Source organism: Physella acuta, unplaced genomic scaffold, assembly GCF_028476545.2.
Source record: "Physella acuta isolate Inbredline_101_S28 unplaced genomic scaffold, ASM2847654v3 ptg001231l, whole genome shotgun sequence".
Taxonomy (NCBI): Eukaryota; Metazoa; Mollusca; class Gastropoda; family Physidae; genus Physella; species Physella acuta.
Window position 1 is genome coordinate 30,029 of NW_026732747.1, and position 13,110 is coordinate 43,138.

The 13,110-nt window shown below is 37.3% G+C and overlaps 1 protein-coding gene across 2 annotated transcripts; it reads left to right on the forward strand.

Annotated features, from left to right (window-relative positions):
- Positions 1-1,360: 1,360 nt before the first annotated feature.
- Positions 1,361-12,620, forward strand: LOC131957283 (uncharacterized). 2 transcript variants are annotated; one of them, XM_059322006.1, is made up of 6 exons: positions 1,361-1,508; positions 4,996-5,301; positions 5,936-6,022; positions 8,006-8,122; positions 11,467-11,541; positions 12,368-12,620. In XM_059322006.1, the coding sequence occupies exons 2-6, from the start codon at positions 5,241-5,243 to the stop codon at positions 12,529-12,531; spliced, it is 504 nt and encodes a 167-aa protein (XP_059177989.1). In that variant the 5' UTR covers positions 1,361-1,508; positions 4,996-5,240; the 3' UTR covers positions 12,532-12,620. The 2 variants fall into 2 exon arrangements, with proteins under 2 accessions (XP_059177989.1, XP_059177990.1); XM_059322007.1 differs by lacking the exon at positions 1,361-1,508 and adding an exon at positions 4,648-4,666.
- Positions 12,621-13,110: the final 490 nt, after the last annotated feature.

The window sequence follows — 13,110 nt, forward strand, 5'->3', positions numbered from 1 at the left end:
GATAGTATCTATATATTTAGACAAAATAATATTTCGAGATGGTCTCCGGTATACATATTTTCATGGGTGAATGTTTTCGCACCCTTTCTCCACCCCCACCCCTACTTCACCCCACCCCTAATGACCATTGCACTATATATTAAGGGAACTAAAACAGAATGTGACACTATCTACATTGGCCACTGCGTGAATTACTTTCCTCTCATGTGGGTGTTAGATTATGAGTAAGAGTTTGGTTTCCGGGTTGAGGGTTAGTGTTAGGTTTGGGGTTAGTGTTAGGTTTGGGGTATATGTTAGGTTTGGGGTTAGTGTTAGGTTTGGGGTTAGTGTTAGGTTTGGGGTTAGTGTTAGGTTTGGGGTTAGTGTTAGGTTTGGGGTTAGTGTTAGGTTTAGGGTTAGTGTTAGGTTTAGGGTTAGTGTTAGGTTTGGGGTTAGTGTTAGGTTTAGGGTTAGTGTTAGGTTTAAGATTAGGCTTAGAATTAGGTTTAAGATTAGGGTTAGTGTTAGGTTTAAGATTACGGTTAGTGTTAGGTTTAATAACTGTATGGAAATACTAATCGAATAAACATCGTAAATACGGTAGATGGAGTATCTTTACCAATGAATTTTTTTTGGGGGGAGCAGTAATGTCTAAGCACCCTACCCTTCTCGCCTAAACGAAATCGCATATATATATATATATATATATATATATATATATATATATATATATATATATATATATATATATATATATATATATATATATTTATACATATATATATATATATATATATATATATATATATATATATATATATATAATTTGTTTACAAAATATATACTTTAACCAGTGTCCACCCCCTACCCCCCCACCCCCCTGAAAATTTAAGTCCGCCCCTTCCGCTCGAAATTTGCAAGTGCTCCCCCCCCCCCCCCCTCCCTTCTTATTACCAACGGAGAAAATAGTCTAAAAGAAATACCAATTGTAGAGAGAACAAGATTTTCCATCTTGTGTGTATCTTTCAATTGTGATTGTGTGCTAGTTATCAAGAATACGATCTCACACAAATAGTAATATAACAGACAAAATAACACTCGCTGAAGTGACTTATTTTTAGACCCCCTACCGTATATTTTTTTTCGATATTAAGACGCAGGTGTCGGATTATTGATTTCATGCTTCGATAGTTCGATCTACATTCAAAACACAATTGTATGGAAGTACAAGAAATGCCAATAAGGGAGGTGGCGTTACATGCTATTCCTTTACGAGTTGCCGTTCCTGTCGGGAGTAATGCCCCTTGTTCTGCCAGGTACGTTTTTAACACAGCGGGCCAAATTTACGCCCCGCGGGTCAGCTGATTGGTTGCTGGGTAAACACGCCGCGTCGTGTACCAGCTTTGTGGCGGAGAGTATTGTGCCATTCGTTCGTTAACTGGAGGTTTGGTTTTTGTTTTCAAGAGAACGCATGTATTTGTTCTCTATCTGTTTATTCGGACACTGATTATTTGGTATAAATCATCATGGTATGTACATAGTATTTTGAGTATATATATATATATATATATATATATATATATATATATATATATATATATATATATATATATATATATACCTATATATATATATGCCTATATATATATATATATGTCTATATATATGCCTATATATATATGTCTATAACATATAACATATAACACATAACATATAATATAAAAAATAATATTTGTTGAAACACATATAGGATGAAAACTCACATGTGGTCATGCCCTAACTTAAAACATGCATAAAAGAATCCATTAATTTTCGTTCAGGGGAATTAATTTCGTTATTCTCTATCATGGAAGATGGTTTGTATACCAGCTAAGTACTTTAAACTAAAAGTCTTACTAATTACTTGGTTAAATATTGCATAATACCTGTCTTGTTGCATCACATCAAGCAGCAATAATATTTATTTAGTTTTAATTTATAAAATAACTCAATTGCGAATAGCCAACCCACATTATTTTTAAATACAATAATCTTATTTTTAGTCCTTTTCCTATTAATCATAATTAAAACATCCGTTTGTAAAAATTGCCTCTAAAATTGTCTATGATTTAAAAAAATATTTTAAACATTATTAAAAAAGAATCTATAGGACAATAGCAGTGGATATAGCTGTATAGTATAAACGTATGAAATGTTTTATCTAACGTGTCTCTTTTACCTCTAAATATTGATCCATGCTGCATATAAATTAGATTATCTTTTTTTAGTCCTAAATTTATTTGAGCTCTTGTTATAAGTACCTACCCTCACACCCAACCCACCCCACGACAAAATATGCCCCTTCTATTTTTTTCCCCAGGTTTTTTGTTATTGTTCTTTTAGACTTCCCCAGAATTAACTCTCCACAAGTTAAAAAATAATTGAAATTAGACGTTTTGAATTATATAAATACTATAAGTATTCAATTTTCAATTAATGAAAGTAGATGTCAGAAAGAAGTATTACTATTGTATTTCTGTATCAGTCCTCACAACCCGAAGATGGAACCTGTAATACTAAAGCGAACATGGCAAGACATACTGACGCTGTAAATTGCATGTCTGAAACAATATTTTTTTAAAGAAAGAAAAATCACAATTTTACAAGACATACTGACGCTGAAAATTACAAAAACACATTATCACATATCGTCATAAAATCTAGACGTCAACTGATACACATTTCAAGAAATATGTCTATGATGCTCACAAATCCCCCCCTGAGAACTGACTGGAATATACGAATAAATGAATCATTCGGTTTCCAGAAAAATGTGCAAGCAGAAAAATGCGCAAATATAAACTAATTACACGAATACACTTTAATTTTGTCATATTTCGAGGAAATATGTTTTAATATGTTACAATGTACATGAAGTCACTCTTTTTTATGTCTGTAGAAGCTTGATTTTCAGTGTTTCTTCCAGACTTTTTTCTCCGGGGGGGGGGGGGGGCACTTGAAATTTTCGGGGGGGCGGTAAACTTTCTTCGGGGGGGCGGACACTGTTAAAAGTATATATTTTCTATATAAATTATATAAATTTCATTTCGTTCGGGGGGGCGGTAAAATTTTTTCGGGGGGGCAAAGCCCCCCCGAAGAGATGCCTGGAAGAAACTCTGTTGATTTTAGAAAACAAAAATGCCCTTGCGCACTTTTTTTTTGCGCAGTTTTCTGTAACGCATTTTTCAGGCCACCGAATCATCCTTATGTACACTATCAAAATATGCATTTCATTTCATATTTTTTCTCAAACTTGAATATGGACAAGCATTATATGTACAAAAAATACGAATTCACGAGTTTATAATTGTCAATCCCGTGTTCAAATAGTGAAAAGTATTGTGTTCAAAAGTGTTATAATTGATTAAATTCTGGTTTTCAGATAGTGCGCAACGTCGATCTATATGCTTGTATTATTGCAAAAGCAAGTAAATAAAATGAAAACTGATATCACAAAAGGGGACACACCGCATTTGCGTTCTAAACACTCTTCGCGTTCGGTGTTTCATTCGCGTGCGATGTTTCTTTCAGACATTCTTCTCCCGCGGTTGCACTTGATACTTTTGGTAAAGGGAGTTGGGCCGACTATATATATTATATATTTATATTTCATGTATAAATTCTATTTCGGTCGAGAATAAGGTAGAGGGGGGCGGTGGATGTAGACGTGCTTGGGGGTGAAGGGGGGATGGCACCTTCGAAGACATGCCTGAAAGAAACTCTGTTCACGTGTAGCTCAATATATTCCCTACCTAAGAATATGTCATTATGTATAATTTAACGATTTTAAAAATTCAATTTTGAGTACAGCTGTCTTAATTACCTGGGAATCTAGTAGACTCAAGTGTTTCAACTTTCTGAAGAATCATTTCATCGAACGAATAACATTTTTTTTTATAATCAGATCACAACCTATTTTTATTGAAAGTAATTTTTTCATATTATTTTACACAACGGCATGTAAAGAATTTAGTTGTTTTTTTTTTCTTGTAAATGTAAGCAATGCATTCATGGGGAATAACTCTCACGACAAAACTAATCCGGGGTTACCCGAAAACGAGAACAACTTTTTTGTATGGGGCCCCACGAGATTAATTTAATGATCATTTGCGGTGTGTGTCTGTGTGTGTTTTGGGGGTGGCGGTGTCGCATATCTGAGTGGCATTTTGTAAAGATTTATATCTCTACGCTGCCTGCTATCAGGTTTAGACTTAGTACGTGCACCTCTTAGACAGTGCTTCAGTATTGTTGTAGATTCAACGATCGCGTAAGCTTAAAGTATCTATTGATGAGCCTTGCGAGATTTGTTTTGTATGTCGTCTTTAAGGCCGGGTTTTACATGCATTACGTGGAAATCTATGTCTGTGGATTAAATATGAGAGAAGACAGGATTATTTTTTTATGCATTAGCTACACTATGATACTAGGGGTCGTCCAAAAACGGCGGCATACATTTAGGATGGGGGTTGGGGTGGGGGGGGTGAATTTTTTTTTACCTTGGGTAATGTGGTGAAGGGCCTAAGAAATATGTAGTGGCATATAGCTAGAATTTACCAAGAGTATAAAGACAAACAAGTATCAGTTTTCATTTCGATTAATTATTTTGTGAGAAGGTTGGGTGGACAGATATGTGAACGTCACTTGGAGTGTGTGTACATATGCATATATATATATATATATATATATATATATATATATATATATATATATATATATATATATATATATATATATATATATATATATATATATATATGCTGTCTCATTCGAATCGCTTGCACCTTGGTTAGGCTTAGGGCTAGATTTTAGTGTTAGAATTACGGCAGGTATATGTTGGTTTGTGTTAATTTTGAAAATAGTCATGTTGAAAAATCTCTCTTGATCGCTGCTTCATAGTATATAAGTTTTTATTCTATTTGCTTGCTGTTTTTTTTTTAATGAAACACTAGAACATTCTGTTTTCTGTTCTACCCACAGGTTCAAGAAGACATGTATTAATGGAAACATTGGTCTGTGTTCGATTTAAATATCACTGTCTATCTAATTGAATCCAATTAATTTTTTTTGTAAAAGAAAATAAATTTAAAAGTCGATCAATCAAGCTCAACAAAGAGGGGAAAAAACTACTATTCTAAAGGGCGTGTGTACTTAGTGTACCTTAAAAATGAAAGGCACAATTTGATGAGCTTTGCAAAGACGAAGGGAAACTACTCCGTTTCACCATGAGCAGGGAGCATATCACAGTTTCTCAAGATCCCGGTTTTATTGTTATCAAATATGGAGGTATGGATTATTATAATTATTACTATTTATATTGACCAATTTATGAACAATTATACTGTAATAAGGAGGGTGCGTTCCCATAAAACTTTCATTCTAGATCTAATCTAAATCAACCCTAAACCCTTGTTTGGTTCGTTGGGGCACGTTTGGGTGTGTTTGGGGATAATTGTCGCGTGGCGGCGCCCGCCCCCCCCCCTCCATGCCTGACAATGGCCTTAAGTTATTTATTACTTTAAACTTTTTTACGACAAAATGATAAAAGTAATAAACACGTTTTTCAGCGAAGTCAGCAATAACGATCGGGGGGTATCTCATCATTCTCATTAAACATGATTGAATTCTATCTTATTCATAAAGTATTAAGAAAAACTATTATGTCATTCTTTATTATTACCTTCTTCTTCTTCGTTTTTAATTCTAGTGTTGGAAGGGATTCAATCCAACACAATTAAGTTTTACGTCTCAACTTGTTATACGCCATACAGGCCATTGACTCCGATTTCAGCCTGCTTTTCTTTTTCAATTTACTTCCATAGCTTTTGTCCATTTGTTATTACCAATGTTCTCTAAGGTTAAAATGCCTTCCTCTATAATTAAAATAGTTCGTTAAAATTATTTCTTTTAACGTCGACAGACGACCAGGAAGCGTTGCTGAACCCAAGATGTCCGACACACGTTTTGGTCGACTGGATCCGACGAATCTGCGAGTGTGATGGCGACAGTAAGTCCCGTGTGTGAACCTTCCGGTAGTTGGACGGACAGCTCATGAAAAAGTTAAAAGGCGAACCGTCATGTTACTGTACGAAATATGCATTGTCCTTGTAGAGCCTTAGTATTACTATTGTTTTTTTAATGTCATTAGGCAACAGAGGCGTATCGAGGGGGGGGGAGCATATGTCCCCGGGCGCCGACCATAGGGGTGGCCAAAATGGGTAGAAAAAAAAATTAAAAGCTCATTTTAGCTGCAGTTTAGCATTATAAATATGGAAGGGTCGCTACGCCTCTGTTAGGCAATGGCCTTGAACCAACCATGTTGCTATGTTTCTGTCAGGTATCTCCCCGAATGTACACTCCGCCCCTCGCCAAATGTACCCCCTCCCGACGATGTAGAAAAAAATGGATTTAAATAATAGACACTTTAACCACTCCCCCTCCCTTGGGAAGTTTCAAGTGCTCCAACCACCCTCCTCTCCCCATACCTGATGAAAAATGATGCTTGAAACGACACAAAGGATAATCTAAAAAAAAAAAAACAGCACAGTGTGCTGCTGCATTAGGCTAAAAAATGACAAATGAACACAATTGGGAAGAAAAAAAATCTGGTTCGTAAGAGGGCCATATTTTCCGTCATTGACCTAAAGGAAAGATGATTATGATGATGAAGATATGATGATGATGATGATATGATAATGATGATGATGATTTGATGATGTTTATGTGATGAGGATATGATGATGAGGATATGATGATGATGATGATGATGATTTGATGATGTTTATATGATGGTGATGATATGATGATGATGATATGATGATGATATGATGATGATATGATGATGATGATGAGATGATGATGATATGATGATGATATGATGATGATGATGATATAATGATGATGATATAATGATGATGATGATATGATGATGATGATCGACAAGATTGATTTACGATACGGGGCTATTTTTAACGTTCTCATTAAAAAAAAATGTCATGAGTGACGTCTCATTTCCGGGCTCGATGCATAATTAACAAGATGACGTCATTTTCTTGTTTTTATCGACCCACTTTAAACATGCTGGGAATTTTGATTGATACAATCATAAGCTTGTATACCTTTTTTGAAACTACAGGTTTTGACCAGTGTTTCTTCCAGACTTTTTTCTCCGGGGGGCACTTGAAATTTTCGGGGCGGCGGACACTGTTAAAAGTATATATTTTCTATATAAATTATATAAATTTCATTTCGTTCGGGTGGGGGGGGGGGCGGTAAAAGTTTTTCGGGGGGGGGGGGGGGGGCTTCGCCCCCCTGAAGAGATGCCTGGAAGAAACTCTGGTTTTGACGAGTCTCATATGCAAATATATTGGTAGAATACATGTCAGGAAAGTTGAAAAATGCTGAAGTTGTTGAAGGTTCGAACCGCTTTAACGAACAACAGTTACGTCACTACAATAGCTTTTGAGACGCTGCCGCAGAAACATAGTTGCTATAATTCCCCCCAAGCCTCCCCCCCTCCTCCGTCCTATTTACTAGTACTTATGTAGCTATGTATTGGACGGCGTGGTAGAATGGTAGAGCATACGACTGCTTACCCGCAAGGCTCGAGTTCGAATCCTGTTTAAAATCCGTAGAACGTCCATTGTAGATACCTGACTCACTTTAGGGAAAGTAAAGGCGACTGGGTATATTGCTGACTACACTATCATTTCATATGCCGAGGTCACAGAAACAGGTGAACTCTATTTCGCTTGCCCTATGGATTTTAGGTACTTTTTGTAGCTAAATCACTGTATACAAGTCCTGTTGAAGTAAACTTGGTAGAATCAGACAATTTTACTATTAATATATCATTTCAATCCCATAAAGCAGATGAAATAGAACTCATCTATTTGTTTTGGGTTGTTGCTTTTTTTTTAACCTCGGCATACTTTGTGTCGTGTGACAGTTTTCCTTACTCCATGACAGCACGTTCCCCTTTCTTTCGAAGGTATCTTAGACCTCGTGGATCTAGAGGGACAAGTCAAAAATCTCCCAGCAACCTCGGATGATTACGCCACAAATTACGTCACAGGGCGCGAGACCTATGTCGTCATAAGAGTAGAAAGTATGTATCTGGTTTACGTATAAAATACAAAAGCAGACAACAGTGGCGTACCCAGGATCGTCTCAAGGGGGGGGGGGGGTTAAATCTTTTACTCGGGGACAAACTTTCGATTTGCACCCCCCCCCTCAGACTTTTGATTTGCACCCCCCCTCAAACTTTCGATTTTTACCCCCCCCCCTCTCAAACTTTCGATTTGCACCCCACCCCCTCAAACTTTCGATTTGCACCCCCCTCATACTTTATATATATACCAAGGGGTCTATGGGGGGGGGGGGGGGGTTATGACCCCCCTAACCCCTCCCTGCCTACGCCACTGGCAGACAACGCTTAAATTAAACCTGGAATGTAACTCCTTGATGACAGCTCATATTACTTAAATACTAAAAAGTAATAGGAATTAACATTTAAAAACCAGTGTTTCTTTGACTTTTTTCTACGGGGGGGGGGGGGGAAAGGGGGGGGGTTGTGGAGGGGAGCACTTTAAACTTTCGCGTGGGGTGGGAACTAAATTTTCTAGGGGGTGGGGGCACTGGTAAAAGTATTATGATGACGCAAGTTTAGGTTATTGGAGGTCAAGTAGAAGATAGCAGAAACAGAGCATAACGTAGTTAGGTAGACCAATAGAAATACAGGAGCTGACCGGTCACGTGAGTCGAAGGATGGGCAGTGAAGCATGGGTCAGCAGTTAGGTAGCAGTTAGACAGAGGTAGTGCTAGGGGAAAGACGTAGAATTTGATATTAAATGTTAGAGTTTGTCAAGGAAGTGCAGTTGTAGTTAGATAGTGTTAGTAGACAGTTAGATCTTAGGACGTAGTTAGGGTAGGAGTAGGAGATTGCTTTGTGTTGAATAAAGAAATATAGAATATCTTGAATCGGACCTGTGTTCGCAGAGGCGTGGCGACCCTTCCACGCTCCCGGGGACAAACTTTCGATTTGCATCCCCGCCCTCAAACTTTCGATTTGCATCCCCCTCAAACTTTGTTTTTCCGACCCATTTTGGCGCCCCTAAGGTCGGCGCCCGGGGACATATGTCCCCCCGCCCGGCCTCGCCTCTGTGTGTTTGATTTCACTAAACTGTATCAGGCGTACATAAGAAAAATCGATCCCCGTAGAGAGTATATATATATATATATATATATATATATATATATATATATATATATATATATATATATATATATATATATATATATATATATATATATATATATATATATATATATATATATATATATATATATATATATATATCTAATATATAAAGCTCAGTTCTGTATGTAATGCATTTGTATGTCGTTGGAATTGTACGAATTTAAGTGTTAGAAAATTATCGTGCGCATTTGTCTAAATTTATGAGCTATAAAATTACTATTGAAAGTGTTGGGAAATAATTTTCATTTTTCAAATTATAGTAATAATTGTCGGCATGTTCATTAAACACAAGTTTTTAAAAAAAATATCATCTTTTACAAAAATTCTAATTATGTCTTTATTTAGTCCTGTAGCACTTACTTCCCTTTGATAAATTAGGAAAAACACAATTACTTCCCTTTATAAAACCATTGCATTCCGTGAAAATAATTTACTTTTTAATTACTTTGTTTTGGTGTTGGGAAAAAAAATAATTACATAATTAGCGGGGATTGATCAAGTGCAAATGTTGTAGGTATTTTACGGATAAGCTTGGAGTATTAAAATTGTTTATTAAATTGAAACAGGCGCGTTCGTTTAAGTGAGTGCAAAAGACTGTGAATAAGTTGGGGTACTATAGTCGTTCATTAAGCTAAAACAGGTGATTCCGCCCCGGGGGGTTTATGTTCGCGTTAGTGTTTTCTTTGTGTTTAGGTGGGTTTGCGTTAGTGGTTGCGTTTTAATTTGGTTCGTTTTTGTTCTTTCTTTTTTCGTTTTTGTTTGTGTTTTTTTTGTTTGGGTTTGTATTTGTGTTTTTGGTTGGTTTTGCGTTTGGATTTGGTTTGTTTTCGTTTGCTTTTTTCGTTGATTTTTTTTTTTTGGTATTGGTGTTTGTGGTTGGGTTTGTTGTTAGGTTTTTGTTTTCGTTTGCTTTTTTGTTTGTTTTTTCTTTGTGTTTGTATTGGTGTTTGTGGGTGTGGTTGTGTTTGTTGTTAAGTTTTTGTTTTCGTTTGTATTTGTAATTGTGTTAGCGTTATGTTTGCGTTTTGTTGTTTTGGTTTTGGTTGGTTGTGGTTTGGGTGGGCAATGCCGGGTTTATGATGATTACTAAACACACAGGTAATGGTCTTTAACAGAAAGGTTTTTCACAGAAGCCAGAGCAGGGCCTGGCCGGGACGGCTAGTATATAAATATAAATATAATACAAACTTTCTACAACCCTGCATTACATTTGGTAGAGCAGCAGTTTCTATTACCACCCCACCCTCACAATTGGTGTTTCTTTCTTCAATCTGCACCCTCACAAGTATATTTTCTATATAAATTCAATTCAATTTCGTACGTAGGGGCAGAGGCGTAGCGACCCTTCCCGGCGCCCGGGGACAAACTTTTCGATTTGCACCCCCCTCGAGATTTCGATTTGCACCCCCCCCCCCCTCGAGATTTTGATTTGCACCCCCCCCCCCTCAAACTTTCAATTTGCACCCCCCTCAACCTTTCAATTTATTTTTCCAACCCATTTTGGCGCCCCCTAAGCTCGGCGCCCGGGGACATATGTCCCCCCCGCCCCCCCCCCCTCGCTACGCTACTGCGTGGGGCAGTAGACGTGTTTCGGGGGGGGGGGGATGCCTGAAAGAAGCACTATTAAAGACATACAGTTAAATTATAGTTATACAATCTATTCATTATTAAAATTAAAAAAAAAAAAAGAAAGTTTGGAAATTATCGACGTTTTTTGTACTATCAAAAGTGTTCGATCGAACGCTGTAACGCTCTTCGAAATACAACTGCAATTTTAAAAAGTTGAAGCATGTCTTCCTTCTCGGGGGTACAATGTGCTATCATGATGCGGTAGCCTCAGGGGAGATAGGATGTGTGTGTGTGTTGTCGGTGTTTGGGGGGGGGGGGGGTTAGAAACCAATCTCTCTACTCCCCCCTGGACCAACAAAATAACTACTGTTTCAGTGAAATTACAACTATTGGCAATGATGCGCTCATTAAGATCTCATTGCTTTTTGGTTTCAATACAAAACCACAACTTTACATTGTCAAATCCAATAAGGAAGACATCCATACACAGAAACACACATACACACACACATATATATATATGCCTATAAATGTTTTTTTTGGAGAAATCCCTCATGACAAAATCATGTCATGTCAACGCCGCCGCCTTTATAAATGACACTACATTTCTTGTCGTTGTACAGGGGAAGGAGAGAACGGACCAAACCGCTACATCTCCTTACTCAACCACTTAGAGAAGGTTAACCCGGAGCTTTTGGGTATGTATCAGGGGAAGGTTTGGGAGCTAGCTAGAGGCTTTGGGGGAGGGGGGGGGGGAAGGTCCACCCAGTGTGTCATTTATTCTACGTAAATACAATTAATTAAAATGGGTTGTCTTCGAGCATGAATATGTAAAGCCTCTAATAAAACATAAGTAATGTACCATTGGGTATTTTTTAAGGCTAAAATGACGGTCATAAAACACCACACTCATATTTTTTAACAATTCCAGAGCAGAACCGCAACTCTCGCTTCCTCTCTCCCCATTTCTTCATATGATAATATTAATACGCTAAATTTTGAATATAATTAAATTAATTGAAAAAGTATAGAGCAAGGCCATTTCCCAATCAATATATAACACATTATAAGTGATATACGACCTCACCCTTTTGTACTATCAGAGGTGGACTGAAGAGGTCCGGGAAATTTTGAAAGCCCCCCCCCCCCCCCCCCCCCTCCAGATTGAAATTTTCATAATGCAAATTTTATCCATCGAAGCCTGAATTATACACCTTGGTGTGAAGAAATGGTAAAACGCTAGCCAAAAAAAAAAAAAAAAACTAAACCCCCCACCCTGGGGTCCTCTGGGATTTTCCCCAATAACCTGGCGGACCAATCCACCCCTGTGTACTGTATAAAGTATGCAGTATCCCTAACTATTAAGCAAGTAATATTTTAGGTTTAAAAGTTTTATTTTAAATGATATGAAACATTCTTGCCGTTTTGGGCAGTCAATAATTATAAATCTAGGAATGATGGGTATTTTTTCAAAACAGTCAAATGCTATTAATTAAATTTTATTTTTAATTCTCATTCGACCAGTCAAACTGGACAATTTGTCGCGACCGGACACAAAGACAGGCAAACGAGACCGGTTCAAAAAGTCGTCAGTTCGAGGCCCGCGTCCTGCGGTTACCAAGGGAGACAACAAGCAGCAACGACCAACCAGCACGGAGAGAGCAGCCAAATCAAAACAAGGGAAATAATACGACTGTAAATAAAAGTTCGAAGAAAAACCTATTTTTACATTTAAATAAATTGCTTTAAGATATATGTTAATAAAAGTAAAATTAATTTTGCTGTGTTTAATTTATATTTTTTTTGCAATCTGTTAATTTTCAGCTACTTTCCTTACCCACCGCGTCACACATTGCCACTAATCATACTCAAACTACTCTCTATCTCACAAAGATGGACGTGACACTTGAACCTCCATTCAACCTCCTCACAACAAGGGTCGGATAACAAATTAACGCACAAAAACTGCTTAATTCCTTCCAGAGGCGTAGCAACCCGTTCCGGTGCCCGGAATTGTTCCCCCTCCCAATTATATTATATTAATTAATGTTAGTAAAAAAAAAAAACGCCCCCCCCCCCTCTTATTTGAAAAGGGTGGCGCTTTTTACCACTCATTAGTTTTCGCTTTGGTTCCATTCTTCAACTGTGTATAATTAAATACTTCAGCTTAAAAGAGCTTTTAAATATTATTTTCTACCCCATTTGGCACCCCTTTGGGGTCGGGGCAGACGCCCCACCCACCGTCCCCTAGCTACGCCACTGGTTCC

Coding starts and splice junctions, on each gene's coding strand:
- LOC131957283 (XM_059322006.1), top strand. CDS start 5,241: ATGAGCAGGGAGCATATCACAGTTTCTCAAGATCCCGGTTTTATTGTT. Junction 6,023..8,005: donor CTGCGAGTGTGATGGCGACA/GTAAGTCCCGTG, acceptor TTTCTTTCGAAG/GTATCTTAGACCTCGTGGAT. Junction 8,123..11,466: donor TGTCGTCATAAGAGTAGAAA/GTATGTATCTGG, acceptor GTCGTTGTACAG/GGGAAGGAGAGAACGGACCA.